Raw genomic sequence first — 26,946 nt, forward strand, 5'->3', positions numbered from 1 at the left:
TTTTAGTACTTTCATATCTATCTCATTGCATTATTAATATTAACTTTATATGCAGGATATATAAATCTCATTCACTTTGACAGCTTTGAACCTCTGTTATGGAAGTTTTACTTCAACTTTGGGCTTCATCTTCAGAACTAAAAAGTGTAGTGATGTGGTTTGTAAAAACTCTCTGAACAGTTAGAGGGTGGTGAGCACAGGAAAATGACAAAAGAGGAGAACTAACACAATCAAGCACCTTCCAAGCTAAATGATGCCAATTATATCCAGCTGGGAAATGCTATAAGCTGCTAACAGTGCAGAGCTTGGCTAGACTACAAGAGCTTTCCTTGACATCTGGTAGAGGTAAAGCTGACCTCACCACTCCGTGCCTGGGACAGGTAGACAAAAACCCAAGGAGATTAGCATCAATCTCACAAGATCAGACAGAGTGACTATTGGCTACATTCTTTGTTTTGGGGGAAAAAAAAAAATTCTAACTGGAGTAGCAGGTTTAAAAAAAACAAAACAAAACAAAAGCTTTTTTCATCCTTTCTCCCATAGTGAAACTTAGGCTTATTGCCTCTGGTTTGAGGGAGATAGTGAGTTACTTACACCCACGTGATTGCTTTCTGGTTGCATTTATGATTACTAGAATAGAATTACAAATACTCTGCTATTACTTCCAGTCCTCAGCCAGATGTGAATCTGCTAAGTTAAACAAAGACTTAAGATTCTGAAGATATTTTTTTCCATTACCTTTTTTTTTCTTACTTGTATATGAAAAACAAGAAGTGAGTACTGATTAAGTTCTTTAAATTAAAAAATTAGTGAGGGTGGTACCACTTACTTTTGTAATTCCAAGACAAGCGTCCACTGTTACAAAGGATAAAGTCCTGGGGTTTAGATTTCAGCTCTCAGAATCACAATCCCTAAAGAGTGTTCACTAGGAAGAAAAAGTAAAGAGTCTGCTCTAGAAACATTGCTCATAAACTCCAAATACTTTTAGTTCTCCTTTTTCACCCCTGAAGAAATATATTCTCATGGCCCATATTTCATTTCTGACTTGGGATACCCAAAAAGGTCGTTTTGAAAAGTGCTCTGTCTTTTCTTTCACATTAATTTTATTAGCTAGTTTAAAAGGGATAATTTGCCAAATTAGATGTTTTCATGTGTTCTTTTGTTGAGTAAGTGCAATCATCTACAAATAAGTTTCCTATTAAAATGTACTCAAAACACAGCTCAAAACAAAATGACTTTCTAAAATTAAGAGTTGTTATATTTGAGACTAACGTTGACTTAATGCTGAAAACACACACAAAAAAGGACAAATTGGTTGAAACTTTCACAAGAATGGAAAATGTTTAATAAACTTAGAGTGGTGGGCTTATTAAACTATAGTGTTATTTACAGCCATAATTCATCAACCACAAACACAATAATGTGTTTGCATGGCATGCTACAACAGAAGCTTTATTCAATTCATTCAGAAAACATTGGCAAAATAAATTTCAGTTGCAAATTCACAGATACAAGCTTCAAAGTATAAAGTTGTATATAACAAAAAATACAGGTAATATTTATAACAATAACTTACAGATACAAACTAATGATAAACTACAATTTCACAAAGGATTGTAAACATTTTGCACACTTGTCAGTCCTTTCTTTTAGGCAAAGTGCTCTTTTGATGACAAATAAATTAACAGATACACACTAGAGTGAACTATTTCCAGACAATACAAAAAAAAGTTTTGATCTGTTTTCTTCTTGTAAACATAAATTTTACAAAAAATGAAGAATCAATAAAAGTGTCTTGCAGGCCAACTATAGATACATACCTGGTTAAGCAAAGTGATGTTGAAAATGCTTTGAGTGTTAAATAAAAAATTAACATTAATATCTTTTCAATGGTATTTTATACATAATAAATGACAAGATTATATCCTTAATCATTTCTATCCCTGAAAAAAGGAATTAGGTATGACTTATTGGCAGTTGTGTCATTGAATGGGGTAACAAGGGCTGGAGTCCAAGAGTTGTTGGTGAATGAGCTATAAAATAGAAAGAAATTTGTGGATCAGTTTTGTAGGCTGAATAAAACTGATTTAAAAACAAACAAAAACAATCCAAGGCAATGCGTTTTCATTACTCATTATAGCTGAGGGCACCAAGCTACACTCATTCCACTAACCTCAGCAGAAGCATTAACTTATTCAGCATAGTGAGTACAGTATTAAATGAGAATCCAGGAATAGTTTACCCCCAAAACCTTTTTTGGGGCCACAAGCTTTTGACACTTTAATGTCCTCCATCCATACCCCATTCACTGCACTTTACCCTGCAGCTAGAAAACACAAAAGCTTTGTCTGCAGAGATGCTGCTAGTTTCCATATAAAGCTGTCTATAGGATGACCCCCCCAAATTCTCCTTTATGAATGCTTAAACACCTCTTCCCTAAACATGCATCAAAGCACATTTGACTCAGGCAACACTATAGTCATTCATGTGAACATACACAATTTTAATGCTAATATAATAGCAACAATGGTACAGGCTCTGGTTTTTTATTTAACCAAAACTTTAAATGAAGTTTCCATTCTCAGCAAGGTCTGTGATGCTTCAAACCAAACCTCCGAGAGCAACTAGGAAAGCTGGCCAAAATTTTTGAAAATCTGTTGGAAGGCATCTGAAAGATACCAAGATAATGAGAAGCTGCAAAGCAAGTCCCAGAAGAGAAGGGAAATAAAATGAGGCTACTTTCCACCACCTACCCCCCAAATTTAGTGACAATTTTAAAAGAAAAGGGATGTGTGAGAGGCTGAGAATTTGAGCAGACTTGTAAGAGTTAGACTTTGTCTGGGAGATGCAGAACAAACACGAAAGATCAGGGACCACTGAAGAGAAGGTCTGGTTTAAAACAACAGAAACAAACACAACAAAACATAGGCGTTGTCTGGAATCCCAAAAGGCTAAGTCCAAGTAGTGACCCAGAAATACACCAGCCTTCCTGAGGACTGATGCTGATTGGATTAAGTTGATCTTACCCCAGCCTAACTTCCTGCCAGAGGCAAAACCAAATCCTCTCTGGTGGAGACCATTCAGAGCTTCAAATTATTTCTAGTTTTTCATACCCAACCCAACATCTGAGGTGCAATAAAAAATAAAAAGGGAAATAAGAAGACATGACTGAAAACAAAGAGATCCAAATATTGGAGTTATTAGACATAAACTTTAGTATTACAATAACAATTTTATTAAGGAATAAAGTGGCAAAAAATAGAAGATTTCAGCATAAAAATGAAAACTATATAAAAGAATGAAATGGAAATTCTAAAACTGAAGATACAATAACTGAAATTAAGAACTCAGTGGGTAAGTTTTACAACCATATTAGATACTTAGTGACCTGGAGATAGGTCAGAAGAAAATACCTAGACTAAAGCATGGAAGGTCAAAAGGCCGGGAAATATGGAATTTTTTCATAAGGGGCAGAAACAATATTTGAAGAGACAAAAACTGAGACTTTTCCATAATGAAATACATCAAACTACATACTCAAGAAGCATATCATTATAATAAAACTGAAAATCAAACACAAAGAGAAAAGCTGGGATAAAACAATATTTACTTTCAATAGAGCAAGAATAAGACCAATAGCTGATTTCAACAATAAGTAGCATCAGATTAACTATCCATATCCTAAACAATAGAAACAATGAAAGCCAGAAGCCAATGTTACCTTACCTTCAAAGTGCCGGAAAAAAAAATAGCTCCCAACCTAAATTTCCACATACACAGGAAATACCATTAACAACTGCATTAAAACAAACACTTATGAATGAACCTTAGATGTGCAAGATTACTGAGCCAAAAACTCTAGAATATAAAAAAGTACTTAAAGATGGTCTAAATAAATAGAAAGACAAAGTTCATAGGATGGAAGGTGATATTATTAAGATGGCAGTTTCTTACAAAGTGATCTAACAGGCTATATCAAAATTTCAATTTATTTTTTGGTGGAAATTGACAAGCTGGTAAAATTTATGGAAATGCAAGGGTCAAGAATAGGCAATACAAACTTAAATAAAAACAAAGTAGGAAGACTTTTTCTACTGGATATCAAGAATTGTAGAACTTGAATAATTAAAACAATTAGGTATAAATATGAAAATAAGTAGTCCAATAAAATAGAGTGTACAGAAATTAACACATACATTACATGAACAGTTTATTTATGAGAAATGTGTCACTACAAAACAGCTGGGAAATTGGTATTTTTATCAATATAACAAAAGAGTTTTGCTTCCTATCTCATACTACATACAAAATCCAATTCCAGATGGACTGTAAATCTAAATGTCAAAGGTCAGATAAGTTTCAAGAAGATAACATAAGAGGAATATGTTCACTATTTTTGAGGAGAAATAATTTCTTGAATAGGTCACAAAGAAAGCACTGTCCATGAAGGAAAAAAATTGATGAAATGAACTACATTAAAATTAGGAACTTGTGCTCAACAAAACATACCCTTAAGAGAGTAGAAAAAGGCAAGCCAATGAATAGGAGGAGATATCATCAAAAAACTTTTTATATGCAAAATACAGTAAGAATTAAGATAAATCAAGGAAAAAACAAAATGGACAAGCCAATAGACCAACAGACAAAAGACATGAATAGGCTCTTCACAAAAAAAAGGATATACAAATGCCCAGGGAAAACATGCTCAATCTCATCAGTCATGAGGGAAAAGCAAATTAAAATAATGAGCACTACCCAACTATCAAACTGGTTAAAAGAAGTCACACCATACCAAGTGTTGGCAAGGATGTGGAGCACCCTGAACTCTCACATAGTGCTGGGCCAAGTGTTAACTGGTTCAACCACTATGGGAAACTGGCAGAATCAGCTGAAGTTGAGTGTATGGGTAGCCTATGACCCTAAGTTCCACTCCCAGGTACATACCAAACAGAAGTATGAATTAATGTACATCAAAAGGCATGTAAAATAAAGTCCATAGCAGCATATTCATAAAAGCCTAAACATGCTCAAACACAAATGTTTATCAACCATAAAATGGTTAAATTGTGGTATATTCCCACAGTGGAATTCCATATAACAATAAAACAAATCACTGATTCTTGCAACAAATACAAGTGAATCTCACGAACAATGTACTTGAAAGAAGTGAGATACACAAGGATACATTCCATATGGTTCAGTTTACATAAAGCTCAAAAACAGGCAAAACTAAAACATGATTTTAGAAGTCAAGGCAATGTTACTCTGGAGGAAGAGGATAATAATTGGAAGGGGACATAAGAGAGGTTTCTGGGGTGTTAATTATGTTCTACTTCATCTGGTATTTACATGGATATTCTCACTTTAATAATTCATCAAACTGGATACTTGTTATGTGTGCACTTTTCTATACGTATGTTTTGCTTCAATAAAGTTTAACAAAACTCAGTATACTAACTCCGATCTAAAATTCTGAGTGTGCCATTTGCAACGAGGTGGATGGAACTAGAGGGTATTATGCTAAGCGAAATAAGTCAATCAGAGAAAGACAATTATCATATGATCTCACTCATGTGGAATTTAAGAAAAAAAACAGAGGATCATAGGGGAAGAGAGGAAAAAATAAAAGAAGACGAAATCAGAGAGGGAGACAAACCATAAGAGATTCTTTTTTTTTTTTTAAGATTTTATTTATTTATTTGAGAGAGAGAATGAGATAGAGAGAGAGCATGACAGGGGGGAGGGTCAGAGGGAGAAGCAGACTCCCTGCTGAGCAGGGAGCCCGATGCGGGACTCGATCCTGGGACTCCAGGATCATGACCTGAGCCGAAGGCAGTCGCTTAACCAACTGAGCCACCCAGGCGCCCCATAAGAGATTCTTAATTGTAGGAAACAAACTGAGGGTTGCTAGAGGGGAGGCGGGTGGAGGGATGGGGTAACTGGGTGATGGACATTAAGGAGGACACATGATGTAATGGGTATTATATGCAACTGATGAATCACTGAACTCTACCTCTGAAACTAATAATACACTGTATGTTAATTAATTGATTTTAAATAAATAAAACTCTGAGTGTGAATACTTTCTCTGACCATAGGAAAATAAATTATTTAAATATCAGGTGAAAACAAAACAAAACAACAAAAAACGTTTTTTTCCTAAGTAAAAAATCAAGCACTAACAGTCATTATCAATATTTGTATTTTAGCTGTGAAGTGGGTGTTAAACTTGTTCCTTAAAATGTAGTCACAGAAATAAGAATGTTTGGACATTTCTGCTCCCTACTGCAACCCCCCACACATAATTTTTCGGCTACGACTGAGGTAATATTTCAAAATATGAATCCTATCAATCAGCTAATATTAGCAGTTATCAGTTATTGTGCTTGGTCAACAGCTGTTAAAGGTTGGGATACCTACCATCCATGTAACTATGCAGCGCAGTTAGCATCGTCCCATCTTGGGGCACATAGGCAGAATAAGCCATTTCTTCTAACATGGGTGGAGACAGCCTGGAGGGCGGGACTGCTGTGACTGGGGCAGAGGAGGAGTGATTAGGACTGACGTGTTTCTTATGGCGTGCTCGACAATTCTGAAACCACACCTGAGGGAGGAGAAAAGCAATGTAGGTACGTCACGTCAACTCTGAGTACCTTATCAACTCAGTTTACAAAGAAATGAATCCTCAATTTCTTTATGATATGAGCATGGTATAAATCTAAACAAGCTTTTTAAACAGTTCTGTACACAGAAGAGAAACATTTGTATAAATAACAATGGTCATTTTCTTTGTTCATACCGTAACTATCTGGTGATTTACTTAAAAGCCAATTCTATACTATACTAGCATCTTCCAAAATAAAAGGGAGGGAAGAAATTCAAGAATTTCAGAAAAGTTTCCTTGGCTTTAACTCCCGGCATTTGGGACAAAAAGAAAAACAGAAAAAAAGCCCTTTAAATCAGAACTTAACAACAACGACAATAAAAAAACCCAACTAAATGTATTCTTAGACACCTGCTGGACTTATTTCAAATCCTTTTCCAAATGACTAAATCCCTACTGAGAACTTAAAGCTTTCTACAAACCTCTTGATTCAGTTATTCCAATCACATTTTAACCTGCCGAGTTCAATTTCTCTTAGTGAATACATAGACTATTCCCTAAGAAGCATGTTAAGGTCAGGCTTATAATAAGAAAAAATGAGTAATACTTAAGAAGAATAAAATATAAACACATCCACTGGTGAAACAGTTCACAAAATGTAAAGAGATAACCATCCTGTTGTCTACTCTATCACAGAAATAAAGGAAACAAATTCAAGGCAAGCATAGTTTTGCATCCAGGTCAGGATGAGTGAGGCTCAGAATGCTAGGCTGCCCAGAATGCTCCCAGTAATTAATCTGCCTGTGTTTTAACTCCCTGCTGTTAGATAAAACTTGACTATAGAGTGTTACTCTATTAAAATATCATAGCACTTATTTGCCATCACTCCAAATAAGTCTGTCATGAGGAGAAAGAGAAGTGAAGGAATAAAAAGTTTAAGGAAATAAAGATAACATTTTAGTGTCAGGGGAGAAGGCCAGGGAGAGATCAGGGGCATAAGCCCCCGCCCAAGGCTGGTAGGAAGTTATTTGATGGCACAAGGGAATCAGGGCTGAATAATGTAGAACAGAAGGAATCTGCAAAAAGATTTATACAAAAAAGCTGACCTGACTTCAAAGACACATCCTGCCCTTGGGACTCAAAATTAGAGAGCTGGCGAAGTACAAACTCTAGGGGTTTCAGGAACAAGACATAGGCATATACCAAGGAAAAGGAGTGGGGAGTCATAGCCTTCTCCTCCATTTCGGGAGTATTAGACTCTTAGACACTTACACAGGGACCGAACCCAAAGTCTTCAGTCACAGTTCTCTCCACAGGCTCCTTAATAATAGGTGTCACTACTGTCACTCACCCACTCAAGAAGACATCCTCACGTGTTCTCCAACTTGTAAAAGAGAACTACAGCCACCAGCGTTTTCCCTAACAGTACCCAGAAGACACGCATCCCAGTGGGCTACGTATAACCTAACTGACATGGCACTATGGTTCCCAAAGTTTCTCCAAAGTATCTTACATCTCCAATAAATTATATACTGGATGGAACCTACTCAGTTGTTTTTTTAAAAAAAAAAATCCAGACTTTGGAAATATTATGAAAAAGGCATGACATATCAGCAGAAAAACTACCTTAATGCTGATTCAAATAGCTCCTCGGAAAGATCATCAACAGGTAGTCAAGTAGAGAGAGGTTTATAAACACAAATGTCATGTAACTTGCACAGAAAAATATAGTTGACAATTCCAGACCATCAGAAAATAACTTCTGGCATGAGGGCCACCCAACTTCAGAATTCAAATACAAGTCATTTTGACCCTCCTCACTGACTTAAAATTTCTTGTTTTGCAAACCTCCAAGAAGAGTTAAAATTTTTTCTGAGCAACACATTTTAAAATTTGTTGAGTTCTAAACTGTAAACTATATAAGCTAAGATCAGGCTATGTAGACATTCTGAAAAAGAAAAGACTAATCCATAAGATGGATCTCTGAGAAAGCCCAAAGAGCCAAATATCAGATTTTTATGTATAAAAAAGATGGAATTTTAAATTATTGGGAAAGCATGGAATAATACTGATTTAGAGAAACTTGGCTAATCATTTGTGAGGAAAAAAATGGTAAAATCCCTACCTCACTAATAACCAAAAGTTAATTCCACAGCTAGCCCTCTGCCCACAAGTGCTCCTGCATATCCCCCCCAAAAGTTAATTCCAGATAAATTAAAAATTAGATGTAAATAATTGGAACCATAAACATTTAAGGGAAACAACAGTCAATACCGATAAACTCTCTAGCTGAAGAAGCATAAAAAGGGCCAAAGCTAGAAGAAAAAAATATTGAGAGATTTGAATACATAAAAATATAAAAGTTCTGGGGCGCCTGGGTGGTTCAGTCACTTAAGCGTTTGAATCTTGGTTTCGGCTCAGGTCATGATCTCAGGGTCGTTAGATCGACCTCCACGTGGAACCCCACGCTCAGGGAGAAGTCTGCTTGAGATTCTTTCCCCCTCCCTCTCCCTACTTTTCTGCCCCTCCCTCCAATCATGCTCAATCTCTCTTTAAAATAAATAAAGTATTTAAAATATACATATATAAGTTCTATGTGGAGAAAATAAATGAAAAGAAACTGATGAACTATGGAAGTTTAACATGATAAAAAGAATAAAAATCAGTAAGATGGAGAGAAAAGGCACCACCCAATAGAAAAGTGGACTAAAAACATACAATTTCTAAAATTACAAAATATGCAAACATGTTAAAGGTCATTGATAATCAAAGAAATATAAATAAAAACGATTTTCTACCAAAATTGGAAGGGATGTAAAAGAATGACAGTATTCAGGATTTGCATGGGTTGGTAAAAGGGAACTTGCATATGTAGCTCCTGGCAGAATAAACCAGTATGAACTTTCTGGAAGGTGATTTTAGTACTATCAGTTAATCAGTTAAAGGCCCTAAAAATGTTTTATCTTTTGACTCAACAACCCCACTTCTAGAAATTTATCATATGGAAACTAAGGAACAAGTGAGCAAGGTGTACATACAGTGTTATTCATTACAGCACTTTTAGGATAATGAAAATTTGGAAATAAAGTAAATGTATATATAGACAAATAATATATATATTTGCATGCTAGTACTCCTTCCTTTGTTATCCTCTCAAAAATATTTAAATTCAATCTTCACATATTAAAAACCACCATCCAACAATATATTCTCCAAGTTCTAGTACTTGGAATCAAGATAATTTGCCCATAATACTGGTAACCTAAATACTTAGAAATTTTGTGACATTGTCTGGGGTCCTTATTTCTTCAAATAATAAGAAAAGCTCCCGGAAAATCCTTCATTTTCCTTTACTTCAAGCTTCAAAATAATCTCATAATAGTCATGAATTGATTTAGCTGGAGCAGTCATTGTCATTGAACGTATAGACTCTTAGATTAGAAGGAACCCTCAGCCCATTGAGTCTGTACCACCTTAACAAAGGAAGCTCCATTTCCAGGCTCCCGAAACTCACTACCTCCAATGGCAGCCCATGTCATTTTTGTAGACTTTCATGCTGAGAAAGTTCTTCATCATGAGTGAAATCTGCCTTTTCCTTCATTCCCAAAGACCTGATTCTGCTATCTGCAGGACAGCCTTCCATATATATTTAAAGATACTTACTCTTTTTATACTATTCCTTCTCTTACTATCTCATCTCCAGACAAATATTCCTATTGCTGTTAATATTAGCCCATGATTTCTAGTTCTTTCATGACCTTATTAGCCTGACTCTAAAGGAAGCAGTCTGTTCAGACTGGTTTCTTGTTAGACCCCTTTTTAAAATTTGGCACTCCAGGGGTGCCTGGGTGGCTCAGTCGTTAAGCGTCTGCCTTCGGCTCGGGTCATGATCCCAGGGTCCTGGGATCGAGCTCCACATCAGGCTCCCTGCTCGGTGGGAAGCCTGCTTCTCCCTCTCCCACTCCCCCTGCTTGTGTTCCCTCTCTCAGTGTGTCTCTCTCTGTCAAATAAATAAAATCTTTAAAAAAATAAATAAATAAAATTTGGCACTCTGAAATAAACACAATACCCTGGACATTTGAAAAGCACTGAGGTCGTATGACTCAACTCCTCAGAGAACCTCATTAAACTGTAGTCAGACAAATCTACTGGGAATCTAAGTCTTTAGAGAAGCTGCAGTACCATCAGGTTTTTCCCCATCAGCTTCTTTGTATAGATGATTTAATTATGAAATGCCTCAGGCTTAATAATAATAAATTGAAGAATGAGCACCCTATTTAAGAAATATCAGCCACCCAATTTAAGAAATAAAACATATATACAAAGTTGGATTTTACCTCCTCTCCCCCCCAACCCCCAACTAAATTTCATCTTGCTGGTTATGGTTACTTGCATTAATTCCATAAACTTTTTTGAACCTTGAATGTTATTTAAAATTATTTTCTATTTCCCTGATTCCTCTATAAGATCTTGACACAGTTGGCCAGCTCCACCTGAACACATTCCTTTGGCTTCCATGATGCTTTTCTACCAGACTCATTCCTTGATCCTGACTGTTACTATGTCCCTTTCAAATAGCACCACTTACCCTCCCCTCTCCCTAAAGTTCATTCTTCTCTTCTTACTGTCTATGATCTCGTTCTAAAGGATCTTACCCAATTTCATGGCATTGGATCTTTTTGTTTGAGTCCTGTTCATCTTTTAAAATACCTGTTTATACGCCCAACTGCCACCATCACTGTATGATTGGCAGAGCTAAAAGGAAATTCATCTCCTTCCCAATTACAAATCATCTTTCTTTGACTTGAATATTCCTGTCAATAGCACTATTCTTATGGATACTCTGGTTTCAAATTTAAGAGTCATCCTTCACTTCTCTCTCCTTCCCCATTATAGTGTCCAGGTCCTTTTCTTGCCTCTTTGCCACCAGCACACACACAATAAAATGTTTCTCAATGAATTTGAGGTCACTACCCCATTTAAGTCTCTTAAAAAAATCACTACTTTGCTGGGCATCCCAACTAATCTGTATATCTCTAATTTAGTTCTTCCAACCCTAATTCTTGCCATTTGCTGCCACCAGCTACCATGGCTTTCTCCTACTCAGGACAGAACTCTATAATCATAGGCCCCTATAAGTTCAGCTCCAACAATTTCATCTCTCACAATTTGCAGATATAAAACTAACATTTCAATGAATTTGCTCTAATTCATCCTTCCCTAGCTTTGTTCACACCACTCCCTCTACCTGGATCTTTAACAAAGGTCATCAAGTCCCCCTTCACTCACACTCACACACACACACACACACAATCACAGAAAAGTGGAAAAAAATTACTGGCTTCAGAACCAGATCTAGCTTGGAACCACAGTTCTTTTTTTTAGGTTGAGGATCTTATTCAGGTTGCTGTGAACGCTGAATGAAGTGACTTGTACACAAAGTTGTTTAACAATTGATAGCCCAGCCCAAGCAGACTAATTATCAGGTTTAGAAAAAACTGATACAGAGTGTAAACCTAAAATGGGAAGCTAATGCTTTGATATTTCACACACACACACACACACACACACACACACACACATACACAGCACATTCATAAAGACCTAGAGTAGACCTTTTAGTATCTCTTGATTAACCTTTAAAATAATCACCTGTATCACACGTCTGCTCAAGCCTGTCCTTTCTGCCAGTTTCTGGAGGGTCTGTGCATCTGGGTTGTTGTCCTGAGCAAACTGTGCTTGCATAACCTGTTTTTTTAAAAAAAATAAAAAATAAAGGTAGTAAATAGCTAAATATAAGAAACTCAATCTTCTGCATTTTGATGACAGGAGAGATAAGACATGCACAAGAAAATAAGATACTTGTATTTTATTACTAGAAAATCAATATGGGTGAATGCGTATAAATGAAAAGAAAGCATATGCTGCAAATTTACAAACAAGTCGCTACACTGAGATCTTTCAAAAAAAAATTCATTTTAACATAAAACCTGTCTCTCAACTATGCTGCTAAAAATGAGCTCACCTTTGTTCTTCTTCCATTCTTCTACAAATGAAATGAATAAATGGTATGTCTATTTACTATTTCTTCCATTTTGTTAAAAATTTCTTGCATTAGAAAACTTTTAAAAATACAAAAATCCTATCAAATTTATCTCCAACCTCTACTAAGTTAAATAGGCTCTACTACAATTTTTTATCCGTCAGCAATTGTATACAGTGCAACAGATGGATTCCATACTCCAACATTAATTGTTTTGAGCACTTGCTCCATGCAAAACAATATCAGGGATCTTAAAAAAAAAAAGATATCAATCAGCCCAGTGAATAGGAATTTCCTGGGATCTAAACATCTGTATATTGAAAAAGCTCTCAGGTGATTTGATATGAACCTTTGGATTAGAATCACTGTGCTAAGTGCCATGAGACAGTGACACATGAAAAAACTGTCCCTGTTCTCAACTTTTTGAGACAAAGATATGGACATGCCAATAACTACAATACAAGGTAAGGGGAGAAGCATAAAGCGGGAGGGAGTACCAGAATAAAGCATAAGCCAAGGGCTTTGGATTCTTTCTGAAGAGGAAATCATGGGAATCAAGAGGGATATTTGAATTTTATTACTTAAAAGTCAATCAACTGAGGGAAGTAGTATAAAATATAAAGGATCATGAAAAATGGGAGAGGGAGTCTGTCATCCAACATAATTGTACATGTCTATGGGTGTGGGATGGGGATAACCAATCTCCCTAAAGACCTTAGCCATCACTGGCCTCAACACCATTTTCCATAGGCAAAATTAATTGCATTCTCCACTATGTTTCTCATCTAATACAGACTTCTGCCACTGCACACATCACAAGGCAGCTAAATAATTCACTGGCAAGTCTAGCTCTCCATAGCAAAGTAAGCTTCTTGAGGGCAAAGGGAATGTCTTATTCTTCATATCCCCAGGAACTAATACCCTTTCCCATCACATAATATGTGCTTAAGGGTTTGTAACACAATGAACCCTGACAACGTGAGGAAAAGTTGAAGATAGTGTGGAGAAAAAGACCAATGTTGTTCCAGGAAAGCTTACAAAGTTTACAAATTATATAATTTTTTCAGTTCTGATTAGTGACTTTTAGAATAAGGTATTCCTGGCTTCCTGTCCAACCATATTTGTTCACACACTCACTGTAAACAGCATGTATTTTACCTTTTAAAAATGGGCAAAACTGACCTAAAAGTTTATAATTTCACTCAGTTCACCTCATTCTTCCTTTCTTATTCCAAATGTGTTACTTCAATATTGTCATGTACAAATAGTTGTGTTCATATGTAGTTGAGCATGTAATATCCCAAAGAGAAAAAAGAATGAGCAAATTAATGGTCTTTGTTTTTTTAATTTTTCAAGGGGAAAAGCTAAACAGATATTTAAGGATTTGCTTGTTAGGCCATTATTGATAATTTATAAAACAAAAAAACAGCATGCTTTTTCACAAATGCATTTCAAATTCACAAGTTTAATAATGAAACCAAGTTACACTTAATAAAGCAATTTCTCATCAAAGAATAAAGCAAAGCTTAAATGAACACTGATGGTTTAGAATCAGTATATGCTAAAGGGAAAGTAAGATGTGCTTATCAATGTTTAATCTCTCACACACACACAAAAAGCCTTTTAATTTCTACTTAATTTCATTGTTCTTCAGTCACTAATGATGTTGAAACCCACCCCACTTCTTTTCTGAGGTCTTTTTAACATGGTCAAGGAGTGAGCCTTTGTAGACACTCATCATTTTAAGGCCAGGAAATCCCAGAAATGACAGGTATCTGCATAGTAGCAGCTGACCAAGTCAATCTGAAAGTGGATTAAAATAGGTGCTAACCTTGGCACGTTTTATATTCATAATCATTGAGCAAGAGCTTCCAGCTACAATATGCAAACCACAACATTGGCAGGAACTTCTTAAATACCATTTCTACAAATGGGACCATATTTAAAATATTCTTGCCAACACAAAATGTTATTCTGTTGTGAGCCTTAAACAACTTTTTCTTCCCGTAAATTTCTAAATAATTTTGGGAAATTATCTTGTTTATTCTTCCCATGTTAACTCTCCTCTGTCCAAAGCAGTAGTTCATGAACAGTCTTGACTTATTGATCACCTGTAATATTTTGTTATTCTGCTGAATTCAAGCACTACTTGAATATATCAGTTTTCTGAAAGGACAATTTGACAATGAGGGTACATTGCCTGATTTATTAGAGATTCTAGCAAAATATAATGACTTAAGTTTTTAAAAAATTTACAGCTAGGTTTTCCAGATTCCTCATGTATAAAGAAACACTTGAGGACAAAGACTGTGTCTCATTTGTTTCAGCCATCCCTGGCATAAGACAGATACTAATAAATACTGAAAAAAATGAGTATATGCTTTGAAGGCATATCACTTCTATTTTCATTTTTTTCTATTTTCATTTTTTAAAACCTATGGTTCCAATATAAATCTTTAAAAACTTATGCAAGATTTGGAATCTCACTCTTGTTTTAGCTGCTGCTGCCATTAAGTGGAGCTTTTATTTCACTCAGGATCTGGTGGCCAAGCAAAATGAAAACACCAGAGGACTGGGGAAGTTTCCAAATCTCTTCTCTGCTATTCCCTTGGTAATCTGCCTTGAGGGGAGTTCCTGCACCTCTTGGATGAGGCTACCTACATCAAGGAATTATTGTTAAGAATTAAAGGAGAGAATGTAGATAAATGCCTAGCATAGCATAACTTTCACAAATATTATTCCCTCTTTACTTAATTAGTACCTGTAATTATTTTCCTATATGAAATTGTATATCTACCTAAAGTTGTTTCAAGTTTTCACTATTATAATTTTAATAACTTTAATTTCACATAAACTTTTACTGTCAGCCTTATAATTATTAAAACTATAGCCAGCCCTTCATGGAAACAGCCCATTTTAAAAACAATATATTTATATTAGAAATTCTATTTTAACTCAGACATCTTTTAGCTACTAGTATTTTGCTGCCAGGTCTCCCACAGGTATTCATATCTCCTAATTTAGGGCTTTATGTGATCTAAGTTCCCTTGAAATATTTGTATCACATTAAGGTTTCTTTCTTAATCATTCTCCCAAATAAAAATTCTCTCTTAAAACCCTTTTACTGTATTTATCTTAAACACTGGCAAGTCTTTGATACCATATGTGATTTTCAGAATATTACTTTTACTCAATTGCTAACGTTGTATAATGTCCTTTAAAGTTTGAGCTAAGATACATCCTATGTGTAAAGCACCCAGTAGTACATGGTAGGCGCTCAATAAATGTTACTTTACCTTACCATAAAACAAATACCTCATCCACATTAATCTTTTAGAAAACGTGATTTCTTTATCTGAAAAAATGTCAGAAAGAATCATTATATGTGTAGACTTAAAGATAAAGCAATAAGTAATTAATTAATTATTTTTTTGACAACTGACATGAGTTGAACTTATAACAATTATATTTAGGGCAACTAAACTGAAATAATACCTCCTTTTTCAGGGGACATAATCAACCTTCAGCATCAAACTATAGAATTAGCTCCCTCTATCCCTTTTAAAAACAAGAAAAGGTTTACTTGGTTGTGGAGTCAATAACTAGATTCCTGTTGTTTATGGTAAAGCATATTCAATTCTTTCCTATTCAGAAAATTATACAAACTTAGCCATTAAGAGGCTCATTATAATTTGTTAAAAAGGTGAACACATTAGTGTCCCATAGGCCCACATACTGTATGTCTCTTTCTGTTAATAGTCTTAAAATATTTTGTCTTCTATCCCCATTATAGGTAGTAATGTAAATAAATGCCTTGGTTAAACTGATTTTATCAGAAAGTCAGGACTGATCAATATTTTGTTTGCACTTTGACGTTAATACCAATAAAACCCAGGGAAATAAAGCTTGAATGACTAGTTCATACCAGGTCATGACTCTGGAAATACTGACAAACATTTTAGGGCTATAAGTATATTTTCATACAATCACCAAGTTAGTATTCATTAAAAGCACAGGCTAACTTTTTTGAAAATATGAAAATGTTCTTAGGCAGCATGAAATTGTTTTGGGTGTTTGGGGGAGGGGGCAGGGGAGTTGGGGGATTTTTTTTGTTTGTGTTGTTTGTTTTGGTCAGGAGGGACTTCAAAAATCATAAATTCATTGTCATGTCTACCTGGAGCTGATCTGCTGTAAAGCTGGTCCGAGCTCTTTTTGCTGGTTTTGGATGATTAACATCTTGCTCTGTGAGGAGGGCACCTTCAACACTAATCCCATTGCCTGCATTTAAAAAACAACAGCATACATGTTGGTAACTCAAATGGGTCCGCTGATCAAGTAATAATATGTTTCTTGTATCTCTTGGCTTCGTGTGAAATTGTAGATTGCCCAAATCTGTCAGTTAAGTTTTAAAACGCACTAGAAATATTCTGTGGAAACAATATATAGGCTTGTATATTTACTCAAAAGTGCAAAAAGTTAGAAGAGCATACATCTAAGGTTCATCCTAAGAAGGCAAATACAGGAAAACAACTGGTTACAAAAAGCAAAACACAGCCTTAAATTCAAGGCTGCTGCCTGAGAATATGGTACAAGGCTAATACACATGCCATGGCTTTTCCTGCACATAAACACATGGAGATCATCACTAACAGTAGAATGCTTAATGAGTTTTACCACAATTACACTGCACAAAATAATGCATTAAAATGACCTAAGGAAAAATCATTTTTATTCCCTGTATTCACTGTCCCAAAAGACTCCAAAGTATTTTAAGTATATATTTACCATTTTCCACTTCTCTTTTTAAATTATCCAGCATACAGTCATAATGCACTCTGCAGAGGACTTTCTCTTCCACCAAAGCAAACTCCTCTCCCGTGGAAAGTTGCCTTTTGCAAGAAAAGCAGGCAAAGCATGCCAAGTGATAGACATTCCCCTTGGCCCTCCGGACCCAGTCAGTAGAATGGATATGCCTCCCACAACGAGAGCAGCGAGTTCCATACCTTCTACATAAACAGAAGAGCAGGAGGTGAAGATTTTAATATTTGGTGAGATACTCATCAGCCTGAGTAAACTAATACATTATATTACTCATTGCATTAACCTAAGTATTTACATCTTTTGAAAATGAAACAGGCATCAATTATTTTTCTGAAAGTCAATATGGTAAGCAATCAAGACTTAAGATAGGGCCATAGTTCAAATCTGTTTATAAAACAAAAACTTCTCATTATTACTTTAAAGGAAGACTGGATTTTTTCTTTTAAAATAAATGCAATATGAGTTTCAATATCCCTTTTGTAACAAATATCAACACATTTATAAATTACCTAGAGATTCAAGATACAAACACACATATACTCCAGATTGAAACCTGAAAGTGCAAAAGCATACAGTAAAAATATAATGACTTCTTAAAACCAAATTGAGATAATTAAAAAATGTTTTAAATATCATTTTTTAAGTTAAAATATTTAAACATTTAAAATTGATATTATCAAAGAATGGGTAGAACAGAAACTGTTCACCCTGAGAGTGAGGAATGAAAACTCAGATATGTTTCCATTGGTGAATAAGCTATTGCATTGCTAGTCACAGGAGGGGGAGATACATTATCTAAAACTTTCAGAGACCAACCTGGACATTAAATGCAGGTTAAATGTAACAAAATGCCAGATGTAAATTTTTTTTTTTTTTCTCCTGGTCTGAGTAACTGGACATTCTTTGCTATGTGTCCTATCATAATCACAGTCATGGCCTTGCATATCTACATCAAACTAGATATGTATCTGTTTCTATTCATTAGCATATCTTTAGAGGTATTGCCAGTTTTGTTTAAGTTAATCTGAAAAAGTGAATCCTAAAACTAAATTTCAGAATATAATATGAAGTATAAAAAAATCCTGAAGAACTAGACTTTCAATAACTTGCTGAAACTAAACCTTTCAAAAAGCTTTAAATTATCATAAAAAAATTAATATTTGCATATCTTAAATCAAAAAGGAGGCAAATTGCTATCATTTTTGAAGAAATGGAGAGTAAACCTGATGAGAAATATATGTTTTTGGTAATTATAAAATTCTGTGACTTTATAAAATAAAGGGTCTGGGTTTTATGAAGTGCTTTTAATTAGCAATTTTATTCAAATCAATCACTAAACTCTCTGAAACCAGTTTTTGAAACTGAGTATAAACAACATAATTAGTATTACAAACTTCATTATATAGTAGTAATTTCCCAATTTCACGGTGAACATTTTTCTTCATTTGGAAATTCAAATAAAGAAAAAGTATGGTAATTTTAAAAGTCATGCTTAGGAATAATTTCAATTTCTAGACAGCTATCCATTAAGAATTATATCCTAGAAGAAACAGTGCATTTAAACAATTTATAAAGAGATCGCAGAAAAGATGTTACATTTAATATCTTGGGCAAATACAATCTCACAAAACAAAGATCAAAGAACAACAAAAAAGAAACAGGCTTTTTAGATAGAATAATCAGACTTGGTGTATTTCTGATACTGGAATCCTCTAAATTATATCGTTTAACACATTCTCCAAACTGCTGACATTTTGTAGGTATAACTAGGGATCATTCTATAGTAAACTGGTAAACACTTAACAAAACCTTGATTTTTCCCACCATAATTATTTCATTTCATCTTAGCATCCCCTGCAAATAACGGACTTTGTCACAGTAAGTCATCTTATATTTTATACTTGACCTATGCACAGCGAGGAGAAGTTTCCCTGTTTTTAATATCTAAACCTTTCATTCCCAAAGAGGAAATAATTATTTTAAATTAGTTTTTGTATACTGAATTCCTAGAACACATAAACATGCTTATTGTATTTGTTTTGATATAAGTTATACCTCAAAAATGTGAAGCATTCTCATTTTGAAATCCATTATATAAGAAAAACTGGGTTTCCATACATAAAACTGGACAAGAAAGCTTGTTTACAAAATTCTCTTTGCGTATTATCTTGGAGTGTCTACTAAAAAACATTCCACAGTGTACCTGAAATAATCAAGTTTGCAGAAAATGTCTTTGTCTTTAATATAACAGCTGGTATGCCTTCCTAAGGAGGTCCTGCAGACACTGCAGGAGAGACACCGAACATGCCAGCACAGGTCATTCACCTGTAAAGGAAAAGAAGCAATTTTAATACCGCACTCACAGTATCGTTCATTGGTTTTGTACACTAAGCAATTTTAAAAACTGGCTCCTTAATATTTTAACATATGCGCTGAATGTTTCTATCTAAAAGGTGTAATTTACACAAATATGTGTCTAGATATATTCCCTTTCAGACCCCAACCAGGAAAATCACAATAGCATATTTTACACTGTGTGTTAAATTGTTTATTCCTTTGAAGAATTCAGGGTGTGTGCTTTTTTTTTCTTTTTGAAATCGAACTTCTATGAATACGGAAAATTTTGGCCACTTTAAAGTCCTCCATACAGGCTTGTTTTATTTTTTCTTTCACCAAATTCTCCCCACCAGGAAACCTGGTAGCTAAAGAAGTCAAGCCACATAACTTCTCAATCTATTTTTTGACCAAACAATTATAAATGTTACACTAGTTGAAGTGACAGAGAAAGAAAGTGAAAAAGAAGCTTTGTAAAATACTTACCCTTATAAAGAAGCCAGGCAATCCATTTCCCTTACCAAACAGAAATTGCTAAGGTAGATTTAAATGTTGATATGGCTACCTTCTAACATTAAATAATAAAATCAAGGAGTAAATTATTGGAACCCTAACTAATGATTTGGCTATTGGAGAAAAAAATTGATCTGATTATAAGTGGTTCTAAAAAGGCACCCAAGCACAGTTTGCCATTTATATTCCAAGTAATAAGGCATAAAATAGTGTCTAATAAATCACAACACTTTATATTTTCTAAATAGGAACATGAAATATTGTCAATTCAGGGAACAAATCATAACAACCCTCACCTTAAACTGTTGCCATAATACTATAAACATCACAACTTCAGCTTTCAAGAATGAAGATGTGTATTGGATTGAACTTGCTTATAACACAGGCTCCCAACGTTTGCTCTTGTTAAATGGATACAAGAATTGAGTTTATGTTTAACCAATTAAGCATAATTTCATTTCATGTAAGAGAACAGCAATGATGCAAAAACACCAGTTACACCCTACAAATGGATCTAATGTCTAAAATAGTAATTAGGAAATTGTGAAAAGGGGAAATTGTGAAATAGCCTTTATTATGAAGTAGTGTAGCAAAAGCCCTATCTGTCCAATGATTCAGATTAGCACTACTGTTCAAAAATGTTTTTTCAAAATGTTTGTGATACAAAATATGAAAGGTACTTTGAAGCTGAAGGAAAAAGTTTCACTTGCTTCTAATTGCAGTTATAGGCCTCTTTCCAAAGCATTAATGAGGAGTATCATTTTGGTGAAATTTTTTAAATTTTAAGTTTTGCTTACTACATAGGAAAACTTGGAAGAAACAAACAAACAAAGGAAATCAGAATAAAAAATATTAACAATGGTTAATACTATCCTAGAAATAAATATGTATTTTCCTTCTATTTTTTTCCTAACATGGGACAATTAAAGTTTAAAAATACAGGCTTCCTTTAGCATTCCAATGCATAGGGACTTCTACATTTTGATCTTATCCAGGCTCTTCTTTTTCCTCTCTTCAAGCAAGTATAGATTCAGGCTTCAGAGCAGAGTCATGGCTATCTTCTACCTCCCTAAAACCAAACCTAATGCCTGGTTTGTCACCCTTTTTTAAAGTTTACTTTAAAAAGAAAAGAATGTTCATCTTCCATTTCTTTTCCAGGGAGGAAAGTAAGGTAAAGAGAGAAAATTCTAGAGAATATAGACCTTTCCTGATGGCTGTTATTGATCCAATTTGTATATGTATATGGGACCAAGCCAGAAAAACCATCCAAACAGGGCACTGAAATATTAGATGAGGTAAAAGACACATCTAATTCCTCTCCTACTTTTTGAACTCAATTTTACTTGTCTCATGAGATGATGTTTTTCTATATTAAATGGTTTCTATATTTTCTATATTAAACAGTTGTACCCTCAAATACTCTACTAGGTCTAACAATTATTTTTCACCAGTGACTCAAATTGAATTTAAACTTCTCTTTTAGAATAATTACTCAAAAAAAAAAAAAGAACTCAGAGTTTTTATATAATCATATAATGTCAAACTTTAGTTAGAGCTAATATACTAATACACTAATATGTACAAAAATGGACAGAATAAGACTGTACATAGAAGACTTCACTGGCAGGACAACAGTCCTACAACAAATAGCTTTATGTAAGTTATTTAGATAACTTAGGTATTTTATATAAGTAAATATAATATACAAATGTATTTTTAACATATAAAAGTGAATACTAGAAACAATATTTACTTCAGACGTGTGTTGTCATTTTATAATGCCTTTTCTTCTAAATCCTCTCTGGTATGAAGTATTAAAGCCTTTATAGACCCATTTAGAAACATTCTTAAAGATTATGTTAATTATTGAGAGAGCTCACTGAAAATAACAAACTAGTTTTGATCCAAAAGATGATTTTGAGATATCCAAAAAAGCTCAGGTCTAGAAACAGGGTATCTTAAAAATGTAGATTTAAAGAGAGAGCCATGTTAATTGGCCAGCTTTAAGACTCAATCCCCAATTAAAATTAATTTAGTTACTTTTCAATTTTTCACCAAAACTTCTTTTGGCGCTTTATCTGGGTTGTATCTATAAGGTATTATTCCCACTTTACAGATTAAACAGCTTTATACATTGAGGTAGAAATTTAAATTTAAAGAAGCCCAATAACTTGCTTTTTGAACTCATGCTCTCCATAATTAATCCTTCTGAAAAAAATGGGGGGAGGGGGTGGGGGGAGATTGATGAGGAGGGAATAGGAAGTGTACTGGTTTGCTACGAATTCAGTGTAGAAGAGATCATTATTTTAAATAGTTGTTTTAAAGAGCTGTTGAAGTTGAAAACCCACGGTATTAGGATTAAGACACATGGGACCATGACCCTGCACTCAGTGACATGGTTAACTGTGGCCTGCCAGAATTTCTACTCCAAAATTCCCGCACAGTATTTTGAGAGAAGTGAAACAAATTAAGACAGTCAATTCTCAAACTAGCACTTCATCCCAGGCATCCATCTATCTTTCTTCTTTCTTTTTGCTTCCCTTCCTGCCTTCCTTTTTTTGGGGGGTGGGGGGATGGGGGGTCTAACTTTATATGGATTTCCATTTTTTTTCACAAGCACTGGAGAGGACATTAAATAAGCATTGGGTGGCCTTCAAATATTAGTAAGAGGGAGGAGGTACTGAAAATGGTTTTTATGTACATGGTCCTACAAACTTTTACTTTGGAAAAGCCTCAAGTGACTGTTACTAAACATAAAACTATGTAAAAATCCTGTCCAGAAAAGACCCTTTAAGGCACTTTACAGTGGTCCTTACCAAAGGAGACACCGCAAAGGGGAATCAGCCAACATATACTGACCAGGAACTCTTAGAAGCAGGCAGGTGTAGGGGTGTTATTGGGGGTGGAGGGACCATTACCCAGGCTCGGTAAAAATAATCACGCAGGACCCTGTTCCAAAATGAGTAAAAGGATTAACCCACTTTTGCTTCTCTACAAGTCGGTGGCTGACTCTAGTACAACCACCCCCGGGGTATCGGCTCTTCTAGACCACGACGTGTCATATACACAAGCTGTTTTGCAACAACGTGGGAGATTCTACGATTTCTTCTCCCACTCTTTCGATTTGCCCTGGACTGGGCTGTTTTGCTGAGAAAGCCTACAACCTGCACGAGAACTTGAAAGGAAAAGAGGGGGAAAAAAACTTTTCTCTTTTCCCAAAGTTCCCTGGTAACCCCGCTCCCCTTGGGCCTCGCGGCTCCACCCTACCTTGAGAAGGTACTTGTCCACGATCTCCAGGCCGCAGCTGTTGCACACACACTTGCCAGAGGGGCAGACAGAGCCCGAGGCCATGGACCGGGGCGAGGACGACGGGGACAGCGGGGCCGAGGAGGAGCACGAGTCCTCGTCCCCCGCTCCCTCGGGGCTCACCTGAAGGAAGCCGTGAGGCGCAGTCGCAGGCGGTTCTAGACCCCTCCTCCTCTCCTCATCCCACGGAACCACCCGGACTCCCCCACCCCCTTCCCCTCCTTTCCCCCGGGCCACCCCCAGTTCGTGAGGTCTTGCTCCCCGCTCTCTACCCCGGGTCCAAGCTCCCGCCACGCACCCGCTGGGGCTGTCGACCCGTGACCTCAAGGACCCAGGGAGCCTTACAGCTCGGCCCAGCCCGTCCCGCCGGCTCAGCTTTCCACCACGCCCTGCCCCAGGCCCTCCTTCCACCCGCTCCCCGAGGGGCCAGCTGGGCCCAGGAAGGAGCGCGGGGACAGCGGCCCTTCGTTCTGGGCCGCCTCCACACGTCCAGTCTTGCCAACTGCCGTGTCCCTCCCCACTCACCAGTCCCTCTTCCCCGGCGCCTTTCCGAGTCCTCGCGGCCGCCAGGGCTGCAATCCGCCCGCACTCCTCCGACATGAGCCCCTGGCACTGCGGGGTGGGAGGAGGGGAAAATGGGGAAAAAACGGAGAGCAGAAGTTCAGAGCCGGCACGCTCAGCCCTGAGCCTCGGCTTCTGGCACGCGGAGCGGGCTAATGAAGGCCCCCAGCGCGCCGGGCCGCGCGTGCAGCCGTCAGGGCTCCAGGGCCCCGGCGCCGCGGGCAAGCGGGCGGGAGCGCAGCCTCCCTTGTCAGCCGCCGGCCACGGCGGCGCAGCCCGAGCGCGTGGCAAGGCGGCCACCGCAGCGCTGAGGGCTCGCCCGGCGCGCTGCGGAGCTCTCGGGGCCGCGGGTCCCTAGCGCTCACCGGAGCAAGTCGGTTCCCCGCCCCCCTGCCGGGGGTAACAAGTTAATAACAATCATCCCAGCACAAAGCATTTTCTTTCTAGACGTCAATCACGACGGAGCCGGGATCACCAGGCTAAAGCGGGTGCAAGGGGCGGGAGGGGGGGGCGAGTGGGAGAGAAGAAAAGAGGATTGAGGAGGGGATGGGGGAAGAAACTTGATTTCTTTAATAACCTCAATTAAAAGAGCAAGACACATATATATTTTTAAAAGGGAGCTTTTTGAATTGGATAGCCCAAAAGGTGAAGAGGTTTAATAGGATACTTGAAAGCTAATTACAGCGGGATTTAAGAAGCCTGGTGTTTGTTCCGATGACAATTTGAATGAAAATGCTTCAGATTAAACCAAGCCAGCAGCTCTTTCGTAAACTTACAGCAATTAGAGCTGCGAGTGATTTACACTCGTTTCTTTAAGGTGTAAATTGCCACTTATAGCTCAGTAAGTCAACATTTGAGCTACTAAAGGATTATTTTTAACCAGCGCAAAAAGCGGGACGAATAATGGAAAATATCCAGCTGAATTTAATTTGTGCCATTAAAACTCACCCAACCTCGGTCAAAATGTTTTAAAGCAACAGCGCGCATTACTCAAGTGTTTCCAAGCCTTTGCTGGAGTTTTGTTCTTAAACGAAAACGCAGCCTCTCTAGGCTTTTTCTGCCTTCGTTTACAAAAACTCCAGTTTGAGGGGAGGGGTGCGGAACTCGAGCGGCCCACACCTGCGTTTCTGACTCTTCACCTCCCTACTTCCGGCTGCGCCAGGCGAGACACCGTCCGAACCCGGGAGACCCCCTCCCTGCCCGGCCATCAGCGGGGACCCTCCGGTGCGCTCCCTAGGCTGGCCCCAGCGCCGCCGCTCGGAGGCCTCATCCTCTCAGACACAAAGAGAGTTTAAGCAGAAAAGCCCGGCTTTCGCTGGGTTTTCCCCGCCAACGTCCGACAAAGTCAGCGGTACCCAAAGCGGGTCCCTCTGAGGCGCTCAAACAGGCTGCAGATGATTTTCAAACTTAAAACGCGAGACACCAACGGGTCCTGCCTCCGGAGTGAGGTGAGCGCTTGTCAGTTTTCCCCATCTACTGGACGAAAGGTGTGACTCGTTTGCCCTGGGTTTTGCCCTGTTCTTATTTTTGGTATTTTAAGTGAAATGGCCCTCCTGGCCCGCCCTGGGATCCCCCGAGGCCTTCCAGGAGCCATGACTCCTCTGTCTCGCCGTGGGCCCGCGGCGCCGCGAGTCGTCCAGCGGCCAGAGGCGCGCCTCTGGGCGGGCAAGCGCCCGCGAGCGGCTGGACGCAAGGAGCCGAGCCTCTGGTCCCACCCCGACAGACGCCCCGACCTCCCGACTCGCTCTTCCCCACGCCACGATCACCACACGGCAAATAGAACAAAAGCACGACTCACATGTACCCGAGAACGCCTTAGGCTCGAGGCTTCGTCTCCCAAATTACAGTCTCCATGCCTCAGGTTAAGTGAGCTTGTGGGGAGGGGAGGCAATGATTACTGACTAACGCTACTACGTAATAAAAAAAAAAAAAAATTGCCAGGTCTGAAGATGAGGCCGTTACAGGTAATTTCTGAACCTTGTTTAGGAGCCCGAACAGCTCGCGTTTCAAGGAAAGTGCAATTCAGCTGGTCTGGCCAGGCGTCGGCTCGCTCACCTTCTCAGGGGGAACTGCCAGCTCCGGCACGTCCTTTTCTTCTAGTTTACACACAAACATCTGATCGCTTTTCCAATACATGGCACTGCTAGGGCTGCTTATCGCATACCAACTCCAGAGGGTCAGCGGCCGTCCGGGTCTGCCGATCTTCCCCCCTCCCCTGCGCCAAAGCACTAATAAAAGCTGACACCGAGAAGAGGAAGAATGCTACAAGCAAGTCTTCGTCCAAAGAGGCCGCTGTGGCCGTTACCACTCTGGCGGACTGTTCTTAAGATTCTTATCCCAACTTCACTGAGGTCTGTCCCTCCAGGAAAAGGAAAAAAAAGTTTTGTTTTCCAGAGGGTGGAACCTTACATAAAGGGAGGGAAGGGGGTGTGTGTGCAGGGGGAGTCTTCTCCTGGAGGAATAGCCTCACCTCCTTAAGGAAAACCCGCCTTCTGTACATGTTAAGATCTTTATCAGAGCAAGCCAACTTACTCCAGATTTAGTATTAAAGAGGGGGGAAAAAAACAACACTGGGAATGGCCTGTTAACTTTTGACTTAAAAAAAAAATCTGCTCTCTGCATTTGCCGTGGCTTTTTAATTCTCGCTCCCCAACCAAAACCTAAACAAAGATTCAGGTTACATCTCTTTCTGCAGCAAGCAGAAGGGGAAGCGGAGGTCTGAGTGACTTAAACTTTTTAGTCATTCTCCTGAAACACGCAGCTC

The 26,946-nt window shown here is 37.7% G+C and overlaps 1 protein-coding gene across 2 annotated transcripts; it reads right to left on the minus strand.

Moving 5' to 3' along the window:
• Positions 1-217: 217 nt before the first annotated feature.
• On the minus strand, positions 218-26,946 carry LHX8 (LIM homeobox 8). Of its 2 annotated transcripts, XM_032416397.1 has the most exons (10): positions 26,238-26,946; positions 25,981-26,053; positions 24,147-24,233; positions 23,583-23,744; positions 19,672-19,793; positions 17,433-17,653; positions 16,822-16,925; positions 12,257-12,352; positions 6,421-6,604; positions 218-2,033 (listed from the first exon to the last, which is right to left on the minus strand). In XM_032416397.1, the coding sequence occupies exons 3-10, from the start codon at positions 24,219-24,221 to the stop codon at positions 1,957-1,959; spliced, it is 1,041 nt and encodes a 346-aa protein (XP_032272288.1). In that variant the 5' UTR covers positions 24,222-24,233; positions 25,981-26,053; positions 26,238-26,946; the 3' UTR covers positions 218-1,956. The 2 variants fall into 2 exon arrangements, with proteins under 2 accessions (XP_032272288.1, XP_032272279.1); XM_032416388.1 differs by lacking the exon at positions 25,981-26,053 and having other exon boundaries at positions 26,238-26,460.

This window comes from Phoca vitulina, unplaced genomic scaffold (genome assembly GCF_004348235.1).
Source record: "Phoca vitulina isolate PV1807 unplaced genomic scaffold, GSC_HSeal_1.0 scaffold2, whole genome shotgun sequence".
In the NCBI taxonomy this organism is placed as follows: domain Eukaryota; kingdom Metazoa; phylum Chordata; class Mammalia; order Carnivora; family Phocidae; genus Phoca; species Phoca vitulina.